The sequence below is a fragment of the Curcuma longa genome, chromosome 1, assembly GCF_044706935.1.
Source record: "Curcuma longa cultivar G26 ecotype Majalengka, Jawa Barat chromosome 1, ITB_CL_G26_1.1, whole genome shotgun sequence".
Lineage (NCBI taxonomy): Eukaryota > Viridiplantae > Streptophyta > Magnoliopsida > Zingiberales > Zingiberaceae > Curcuma > Curcuma longa.
The window spans coordinates 26,876,268-26,887,569 of NC_133861.1; the positions used below are offsets into that span (position 1 = coordinate 26,876,268).

General features: G+C 34.4%; 1 protein-coding gene across 1 annotated transcript; it reads left to right on the forward strand.

The window, feature by feature from the left end:
- Positions 1–599: 599 nt before the first annotated feature.
- On the forward strand, positions 600–6,234 carry LOC141844369 (protein tesmin/TSO1-like CXC 2). The gene is made up of 10 exons (XM_074732425.1): positions 600–653; positions 1,954–2,123; positions 2,208–2,928; positions 3,982–4,430; positions 4,503–4,577; positions 4,784–4,964; positions 5,054–5,149; positions 5,220–5,286; positions 5,352–5,514; positions 5,605–6,234. The coding sequence occupies exons 1-10, from the start codon at positions 600–602 to the stop codon at positions 5,957–5,959; spliced, it is 2,331 nt and encodes a 776-aa protein (XP_074588526.1). The 3' UTR covers positions 5,960–6,234.
- Positions 6,235–11,302: the final 5,068 nt, after the last annotated feature.

Consider the following 11,302-nt stretch of genomic DNA (forward strand, 5'->3'; position numbering starts at 1 on the left):
GAAAAATAGAAATAAAGGGGCTACATTGAAATTAAACTCGAGTGCCAGATCAGACAGTGCAATAATGGACGAAAAAGCGAAGCTGGTAACTTCCGGTGAGAGTACCGCGTGCTGAAATAAAGCAATAAAAAGCCGACGGTGTTCTTACCGGCTCTCTGTCTCTGCTATTAACTACTACTATTTAACTCTTCCACCGCTCGTCCTTTTCCACGCGACTTGGATTCTTTGTCGTCGATAAAGTTTTAATTTTTACCAAAAGCCGACGATCGATGGCGAAGTGGAGAGCGGTAGATGGCGATGATGATGGATCGGTGTTGGAAGAGCGAGAATGATGTAATAGATTAGATTAGATTGGGTTAGATCGAGGTCGAGGAAGAGGGTGAAAGCTAGAGGGCCCAGAGGGGGGCGAAAAAAAATGAAAGTTCCCGCCCATCGGCTCTCTTGAAATCTAGTAGATCAGAGCAGCACAGGAGTGGAGGCAGGCAGGCAGGCAGGCGGCCTAGCACGAGGAGAGAGAGAGAATAGGAAGGGGAGGGAGAGGAGAGATGATGTGGAAGTGAGCTTGGAGCACGCGCTGGGGTGAGGCGTCCGGGGACGAGATGGATACGCCAGAGCGGAGCAAGGTCGCTGGGACGCCGATCTCCAAGTTCGAGGTGATTTGCGCTTCATGCGGTTTCAATTGATCTGCGCTCGCATGATTTTCTTGTTTGGGAGCGTTTTGCTTGGGCTTGAGGGTGGATTTGTGGGTCTGAGTTTCTATGTTTTTGCGACATTGTTGTTCCACTGGGTCTGCTTACTTTCTGCTTGATTTTGGTTTCTCGAAGGGAAAAGTTTGATTTTTTTACTCATTTTTTGTTTTTGGTTTCGGCATTGGCTTGGCAATTGGTTGCATTGTGAAGGAAACTTAGCAATTCATGTATGCGTAAATTTGGACTTTAAGCTGCTTACTCTGCGCATTCAACTTTTCCAATTCAAGTGTTATTTATGCGAAAAATTGTAGTTGTTCGTTAAGCGCTATTGTTTCTTCCGTCGGTTCTCACTATATGGATGTAAAAAATTGTGTTATGTGTTGGTTATTTGTGTAACATTTGCAATTTTTTTTGCTCCTCATTCTCTTTCTTCAATTATTTATGGTATGCTACAACAGTAATTTCGGTTTAGTGCTTTATCCGGTCTTCAATTCACGCGATCCTGATTGGAGAAAACTTTGGTTTTATGCATTAATCCCTTTTCCCCTCTAATTATATGGCGTCCATCAGGCAATCAATCCATCCTGAACGTTTTATGACGAGGGAATACGCACTCAAAATTATTAGTTTTACTTTCATTTAATTAGGGAATCGCTTTGGATCTATTCTCAGTTGTTGTGACCCATTTATCGGCTAAGTTCTTATTTATTCTGTTTCGCTTCGCTTTCTTGCCAAAAAGGCGTTGGTTTTTCTCTTTATTTGATTTTCTTTGTTCAATTTTGGCTCCTGAGTAGAGAGATTGTTTAGCCATTATTCGGGAGTTTAAAATTGTGTTCTTTTCTACTGCGTTTGGTTGGAGATTTTGGTTCCTGTGGTGAATAAGCTGAGTTGTCACTTCATTTTTTGTTTTCAGTATTTTCTTTTGATTAATAATCTCTCATGCTATTTTGAACAATCTATAATGTTCAACGGTTTGCACTGGAGTCCTTCGGAAAAACTGTCTTTGATGCTTTTCCTTGGGTCGACCACCATAACTATAATGTCCTTTACACGATGGATAATTGACCTCAAAGCTCAGTGTATTGTTCTAACTAGAAATGCCCTCCCTTTATCTCAGTAGTTAATTACGTGTTCATTGCATTTATGCGATTGATATACCAAATTCATTTGTTGTTTCACACACTTCATCCCGTTTTTTAATGTTTTGCTCTCGTTTTCGTTTCACCTGTTACTGTTAGCTTTTTTTTTTTTTTTCTTTTTGCAGGATTCACCAGTTTTTAACTTCATCAATAATTTGTCTCCAATACAGCCTGTGAAGCCACAAGATTCTCTGCACATTGCACAAACTTATCAATCACTGAACTTTGCTTCTCTATCCTCAATATTTAGTTCACCACATATCAATCCTCCAAGGGAAGCTAGGTTCCTTGGAAGGTAATGATCAAGTTTGTACTTTGAGTTAATATATATTTTTTTAATGTGTCCCTATTTCATGTTGGTTTTTATTACTGTACGCAGGGTTCCTTTCACAAACTCTTTGAAAGAAGATAATTCATCAGATAATGTCAGTGAGAGTAACTTATCCTCAGAGGTTTCTGATATTGTTAGGCCATCCAGATTCACTACAAGTGCACAGGAAAATTGTGTAATAACATGTTCACTCAATGAGGCTACTGTTGATCCTCCTGATCAGTGCCCAACTCTTGCTGGTACATTTCCTCAGCCAAACCAATATGACTCTGGTAGTCCTGATCATAACACGACACCTTGCTATGGTATTCAAATGGATGATAAGCTATACATTGATAATACTTCAGTAGATCTTCATTTTATTCAAACTGGTGTAGAGCGGCGTAAAATTTTGTTTGCTACAGAAATTGAGGTTCAGGAAACTCATCCACTTGAGCTGACTAAAAATGACACACTAGGATGTGACTGGGAAAGTTTAATCTCCGATGATGGTGAAGGATTGCTGATCTTTGATTCCTCCACAGAAGTGGGGGCTCAAATCGTAGAGGCTGAGAAAGCTGTGGACAATGATGGGAGTATCTTTGTTCCTCTACTGACAAATTGCACAGAGAATGTTGATTGTCTACAGAAAACACAACCTGATAGCTCCCACGGTTCTTGTGTCCATAATGTCAACAATGACCCTTCTCCTAGTTGTACTGAAGGTTGCAATTTCGATCATGAAGCAGATGGTCCCAAAAATGTGACTTCTGGTATTTGCCAGGATCAGGTAATGCTGAGTGATCTTTTTTTTTTTAAAAGAAAATGATATTTTTGTATTTGCACCATATTGGAAACATTTTGGTCATTTTCATTGTAAGTTATTCAAGTATAATTGTTCTTTTGTTATCATTTTTCCTTCTTTCTAACTGTTTTTATACCCACTGTTCATTCTCATTTTACTTTCTTTACTGTCTGATTGTGTATATTTTCTGCTATGATCTCTAAGATTTATGGTTTTTCCCATTTAGATATCGTTTATGTTTGTCATAGAGGAAGGACCAATTGAACAATCAAGGATGTTGATTCCTGATACTTGAGTTTCTTTCTTATCTATATCTTGTTAAGATTTTGTTTGAGGTTCCTAACCAGTTTGTTTACTTGTCCTTTAGTTTTTAATTGTCAAATATCACTTTATCCCTCAAAGTTTTCAAAATTTCCATTTTATACTCTAGAATTTAGAAATTACATTTTAGCATTGAGACTTTTGAAAAGTGTTTCACTTTGATCCCTCAGCTTAACTTTGTCTAGTCAAGAACATGGTCCAATGGCAAAGTGAAATGGTTTTGAAAAGAAAAATGAAGCAATTGTCAAAGCTTTGGAGGGTATTGAATTTCTTATGGTAAAATGTAAAATTTGCTAACTTTGGCGGGAAAAGTGAAACTTCATCTCATATTGATGGATATCTCATATCACATTTCATTCTTCTCATAAGGCAAGATAGTCACATGTTGTAATAGTCGATTTGTACTCGTTTTAGCCCGAGATACATATCATGTCTTCTTTAGCATCTAATATGAATATCAGTGAGCCCCTACCATTTGAGGTTGGGGGAATTTTGAATGGAATTGCATACCAGTCTCCTTTTAGGGACAAACCAGTTTGATACTAAGCTTCAATCACACCCTTCCATGGGGAAGCTTGGATGTGCAAGGATGTTCCTTGCTTTCTAGGAGCTGAAGTTTATTAATTACAATATCATACAACATTTAGGGTATTTTATTTCATGGAATAAGTTTTAATCAACATGTATGTGAAATAATTGTTGCCATTTGTTTTGAAGGTTGGCATCCACCAACAACGGGGAATGCTTAGACGCTGTTTGGTTTTTGATCTTGCCTCTGTCTCTAAAAGGAATCTCACACCATCAACTTCTTCTTCCAAAGGTAAAAGCATCTGTGGAGCCAACAATTTGAAGCCTAAAACTAGTCCATCATTGTGTGCCTTGCCTGGGATTGGGTTACATTTGAATGCTCTTGCTACAACATCAAAGGATAAAGTGGCTAAAAAAGACACATCCGCATGTGGAAAACAAATAATCAGCATCCCAATTGATCCTTTTACATCAACAATAACTGAGAAGGACAATCCAACACATTCCTTGTCTGTTGGCAAGGATTCCGGCCCCGAGGATAATGAAGGCCATCTCCAGATTGTCCCTTATGATGATTCAAGGGATGTCACAATTAACAACTGCGAGGAGTTAGCTCAAGGTAGTCCAAAGAAGAAGAGGTATGTTTTATAAACTCCACTATGCCTTCCTGATTGTAACTAGATTAATAGTAATGGAAACTCATGATCCAGACGCAAATCACAAAATGGAGGCGATAGTGATGGATGCAAGCGTTGCAACTGCAAGAAGTCAAAATGTCTGAAACTGTGAGGCCTCTTCATAATGATTTTAAGATTTATCTTTGAATTTTAAGATAGTAAAAGACATTTTCACCTTGCTTTCTTAGCGCCGTGTAAATTATTTCAAACTCTTTTAAATATTTTCACAAGAAAAATTACTCAATGTCTTCTGTGATTGGCATGGAATATTTGAATTTCATTTGGTACTACTCACATGGGGACATCTTATGTAGCTACTGTGAGTGTTTTGCTGCTGGAGTTTATTGTTCTGAGCCTTGTTCATGCCAAGGGTGTTTTAATAAACCCATACACGAGGAGACTGTCCTGGCTACTCGCAAGCAGATAGAATCTCGCAATCCACTTGCATTTGCTCCAAAAGTTATTCGAACATCTGAATCCTGCTTGGAAGTTGGGGTAAGCATTTCACCTGCTTTTCTATGAATTTTATTATCATTATGTAGTTTCCCATGATTTTAATGAGATCATCTTTCTAATACCTCTAGGATGACGATAATAGGACTCCTGCTTCAGCGCGACATAAGAGAGGATGCAATTGTAAAAAATCAAATTGCCTGAAGAAATACTGTGAATGTTATCAGGTGTTGTAACTTTGGGAACCACTTGTTTTTCTTGTATGTTTTCTGATTTGAGCTTATTTGTTTTCTATAGGGTGGAGTTGGATGTTCAATTGGCTGCAGATGTGAAGGATGTAAGAATCTATTCGGAAGAAAAGATGGTGAGTATCACACAAAAGATCAAGCCTTCTTAAACACAGTTTGGTTTATTTCGGTCTTTCGATAGGTACTCTAGCAAGTGTTGAAGGAATTGATCAAGCGGATAAGGAATCTGATGCATGCGAGAAGGAAGACGATAACGCAGAAGAAGGGCAACAAAACACAAGCATTCAGATTGAGCATCAAGCTCCTGGAAATATTTTGCCAGCCACACCTTTACAAAGTAGCAGGTGAAGGAAACAAGCATTTCTGTTCTTTGTTTCAGTAGCTTATTTCTGCACTCATGTTTCTCATCTGATGAGTAAAGATTTCTTTCTCAGGTTATCGGTTGAAATGCCATTTTATTCGAGTTCCAAACCTCCACAACCAATCAGGCTTTCGATCGGCCGCACACCTACACTCTATGGCACTCACATGATTCGAAAATCAGAATTCCTTATCCTTCAATCGAAGCTGGATAATGCCACCACAATCCTAGAGGATGATGACACTCCTGCTATTCTAAGATCCACTGCAACTACCTCCACAGGTCTTAAGGTTTCCCCCAATGGGAAGAGGGTCTCCCCTCCACACAATGGAGCTGGATTGACACCACCGAACCGCAAAGGTTGCAGGAAACTGATACTGAAGTCGATCCCCTCCTTTCCATCTCTGAGCAATGATGCTGAACAATAGTGAACTATTCCGGCAGACCTTAATGTTCAGCTGATCCATTGTAGTTTCCTCTGTATGAATTGAGTAAAAGTAATCCAACTGGCCTACTGAAGTAGTCCACAAGGCTCATCAAAACCTCCATGCTTTGCAAGCTTCGAGCAGTTTGTCCTTGAAGATTATACCAGATAAGTTTGAAGTTTAGTTATGTTGCAAGTACTACGAAAGCTGTAATACTCGATCATAAAGTGCACTTGTAGCATGGATTCCTTGCCCGCTTGTTCATAAAATGTAGCTGTAAAATGATTTTGCATGATCTAGAGTATGTTGATTATCTAAAGATTATTGTAGTCTTCATCGTATTGTTCTTCTTGACTATTTGGGGTTGTCCATATGTTTTTTTTTGTACATTTTAATGATATTATTATTTGTTTTTCATCTAAGAGCTTATAGAATGACAGAGAACACTCCCATCTCCATCTGTTGGAAGAGAAGTATATCAGAAACTAGTTATACAGGTTGACTTACAGTATTACGTCGTTTCTGCGATTCAGTTGTTGTCCTCACTGAAGAGAATGTTGGTGTCTTCGTTGAAGGTGATGCCCAACAAATTTGATACTCGTCTCCTTTAGTCGACTTCCACTCGGAAGCAATCTTAGATCATCATTGCTCTTCATAGCATTTTCTCCGGGTTGAGGAACAAAATTACTACTACTTTTTAATGGCACAATGCATAGATAAAAAAGATGGAGAATGTAGCTCCAATATATGTCAATTTGATATCACATATCCATGTAAATGAAAATTGTTGGAGATGAAAATTGTTGCTCCAACATACTAATTTAAAGTATTTTTGTTGCAACCATGAATATTGGTAGGCTGATTTTTTTAGTACAATAAACTATTAAGAGTGAAAAGAATTTATTGGATAAAGTACAATAAACTAATTCCATTAAGAGTGAAAAGAAATTTATTGGATAAAGTTTGAACTTAAATTGACCCATCTAATTCCATTAACGAGTTTTAGTCCTATCTCATGTCTTATTTCTAAAAGTTTGAAATTTTAATATGGACAAGATCGAGAATACAAGAAACTATTGATGTTGTACTTCAGTCAATTAGAAATGTTAAAATTCACATATGATATTGTGCAAAAATAAAGAAAATTAAATTTTTTAGATAAGTTCTTTAAATTAATAGAGGTTATGAATTAAGGAAGTTTTTTACTATGATAAAACTGAGGAGGGTGAAAGAAATATATCAGATCAAATCTCTTGATATTATTTTTTTAAAAATAAAGTTTTAATATTTTTTAAAAAAATTAAATATTCATTGAATATTTACTTAAAAATTAATGCTAGTAATCAATATAACGTGCACCTTTCATCATTTTTATTCGGATTTAGGGATCAACATCGATGAGTTTACATTTTTTTAAATATTTTTTTTAAAAAAATTAATTAAATGTTAATTTAAAAATACATTTTATATAAAATTTATTTTTTTTATTTTTTGAGATGTAAAATTAATAATTAAATTTTTATATTCAAGTTTTAACAATAATTTTTTTCAATTAATAAAATTGTTAAATTTTTTAATTTTTCTTAAGATATTGTTGAATGTAAATAAGACTTTATTAATTTTAATTAAAAAAATATATTAAAGGTATACTATTCTGCAAAGGTGGAATCCGCCACCTTAGCGGCCCCACACGATCGGCCCCACGACGATCTGTGAGGAGGTAAATTGAGAAGCTGCAGTTGATCATAACGGAGGAAGGTATTATTCGACTTCGTCGAGATTTGAACCCTTGTCCTTTTTTGTAAGTCTGCTCCATCGTAATTAAAGGTATACTAACAAGTATTGTTAGTAGTATTCTATAAGTTATCTATACAATAATTGATAAAAAAAATTTTAATTGATAAGTTTTGAAAAGAATTTAATTTTTTTACTAAGATTTAATATTTTTTAATTCTTGATTAATTATTTCTTTTAAAATTTTTAATTTTAAAAATAAATTTAAACCACTAATATCAAACAATATATCACATTTTAAAAAATTTCAAGATTCAAATATTTTTCTTTTAAAAAACATCATCAAATAATTTTAAAATCATAAATTAAAATTATATATTTTAAATTATTAAAACCTACTTTGAAATGAAAAAAATGATATGAACAATAATATAATTAAAATAATTAATTTTGAAAGATTCTTTATGGAAGAATACAAGATCATCGACGATTACGAGGAGGTATATCTTTAAGAGATCAATACAGGAAAAAAAATAATTAGTTTTTTTTTTAAAATAAGGATTATAATTAAAAATAATCAATAGCAAATAAAATTAAAATAATTTAAAATTAAAAGGTGACGTTAAAAACATAGAATATAAATAATATTAAATGGACCCAATTTGTTAGACCCTTATTTAGCAAATGTAATTAAAATTGATTATAGTATGTATGCTAATTTAGAGCATATTGTTTGAGCTTCAAGCGGCGTGATTGGTGGAGACATACACACGTTTGGTAATCATAAATTTACAAATCCATCACACTTTTAAAAAAAAAATCTTAAAACTATAATTATTAAATTATTAATTAGGATGGGTGGAAGCTTCATTTTGATTTTAAAAAAAAGTTAGTTAATTAGAGAATTATTAGCAACTAACTAACAGAATCAAGATTTGTTATATAAAAAAATTCTTAAAATTATAATTATTAAATTATTAATTAGGATGGGTGGGAGCTTAATTTGTTTAGGATTTAAAAAAATAAAGTTAGTTAATTAGAGAATTATTAGCAACTAACTAATAGAAGATTTGTTATATAAAAAAGTCCTCCCTTACCTATTTTATCATTCATCTCATTTAATTCTTCCTTCTTCCATAATCATCATCGACTAATACTTACTCGATGAGCAACGCAGCAGTCAACGGTGCAATGCCCATTCCGATTCTGATTCCTGGGTGGGAAGCCGATGCAAGCGGCTATATCCTTAGCATGGAAGCGGAAGTAGTGACACGATGTTCGCAAGATGTGGACCCACCCCAACTGATTTTCTATTTTTGCCTCCAGACGATTTCTCCTTCCACACATGATGTTGAGTGCACCTACTTCGCCATCGACCAACTCTACGAGAACATCATCGATGAGGCCACTTGGAACGTGGCGACGAGGTGGATGCTCTCCCACGTGGCGGCAACTCACGTCCGCATCGCTGACCGTGCTTTTCTTGGGGTAGCTTTCCGCAGATACACCAAGGCAGTGCTCAATCGCTTTCCAATCATGGAATTATCCACGATGAAGTTCTTCTCTGTTATTAAGATTCCCCTTATGACTCCTTCCGTTTATTCTACTGGTCATCTTCGCTACCTTATGCCTTCGGAGACACAACGATATTTCTTTGAGGGGCATGAGGAGGAGGAGGAGGAGGACGAGGAAGAAGAAGAAGATGATGACGACGACGAGGAGGCCATCAGAGGGCCCACGCCGACGCCTGCAATAGTGGTGGAGAGGCTCCGAGTAAAGATTGCGGAAGAGTCCGACACATGCTCAATTTGTCTAAACGACTTCGACATAACGACTCATGTTTTGGAAATGCCGTGTCGTCACATATTTCACGATGAGTGCTTGAGGGAGTGGCTAACTCGAAGCAACACCTGTCCACTCTGCAGGTTCACGCTCACTGATGCAGACGCAGAGTAGCTATGATACTAGATCGAAAAGCAATTTCTCAATTCATTCATCATTTAGTTCATGGTGTATTCCTCAGTTCATTCATTCATTAGTTACTTCATTCATTAGTTAGGTTTTAACAATCTAATTAATAATTGTTAAATTCTAGAAAATTGTTATTTCAGTTAAAAGTTTTAACTAATTTCGTTTACTTCGGTTTAGAATTTTTTTTCCCTCCAAGATAATTTATTAGGTTAGACAATCATATATCAATTTGATGACTAAAAGAGAGCCAAAACCCAATTTATATCATTAATTCTAAACGTATTGCCGCTGAATTCTCGAATTAATAATTTTTATTCTTGTTTATGTTTATCTTTATACTCGATAAATTATTTTATAGATGGTTAATATTTAAGTATTTAATAGTGATTATTTATAACTATTCGAGAACTTAATTATGATTAAAAAATTATATAACGTAATTTATACTTTTAACTTTTTTTTTTAATTCACACCAGGGGTTAACTGCAACTTATAATAGAGTAATGATCAAGAGAAAAAAAAAATTAAAAATCGATATATATATATATATATATATATATATATATGATACGTTAAAATGGGAAATAATCTATTATAAATTTCTAATTACAGTTTAAAAAAATAAAAGAAAAACAAAACTTTTATTAACTCGATAAAAATTAAATAAAAATAAAATAATCAAACTTGATTAGACTAATTGTTTATAATCCAAGTTTTAACCAAACAATTCAACAATGGTACAATGGCGTCTCAAATCTCAATCAAGTTTAATAAATAATTTTTATATAAAATTTAGTTTTCTGCTTACTAATTAAAATGTTACCATCAAATTTGGATAATAAATATTTTAATTAATAAAATTGTTAAATTATTTTATTTTTTAGATATTATTGAATCGTAAATAAAAATTTATTAATTTCAATTTTTAAAACTATAATTTATTCTTTTACAATAACCCATCAAGATAGCATAAAATTAGAAAAAATATATATATAAATTACACAAATAAAAAATTCAAGGAAATTAAAATTAGAAATATTTATAAATCGTTTGAATATTTAGATTTTTAATGAAATCTTCGCTATTTTCAATTATTGCTTTCACTATTTTAATAACTTTAGGCCCAAAAGATTATAATACCCTCGTGAATTTAAATATTTTTCAATATTTTAGGGAAAAGAATATAAATGATCATCAAGATATACTTGCTTAAGTGCAACATTATCATAATCCACATTATGTGGGCTACAAATATAGTTATCAATTTAAATTGGACTTGCCGGATTGACTCACTTTGTCAAATAATTTTGACATATTAAGTTGAAATTTTATCAATCTATTTTAAAGTGAGTTCAGGTGGTCCGACTCGCCTAGACTCGCAACCGTATGGGTTGGCTCATGGCAGATTTGGATTGGCCTGTGAGTTAAAAAACTTATTTTTTCTTTAAAATTTAAAATTAAAGTAGAAAATTATATGGACTAGTGAATTTGACCCATCTAAACCGTAATCCAAACTTAAAAATTTTAACTTGATGTTCCCGTCAAGAACAGCTTCTGGGCGCGCGACACGTCCTCAGCAATGCTACACGGTGGCGACGGCGGAAGACGGCTGAAGATCACCGGTGACCTGCAACCACAGAC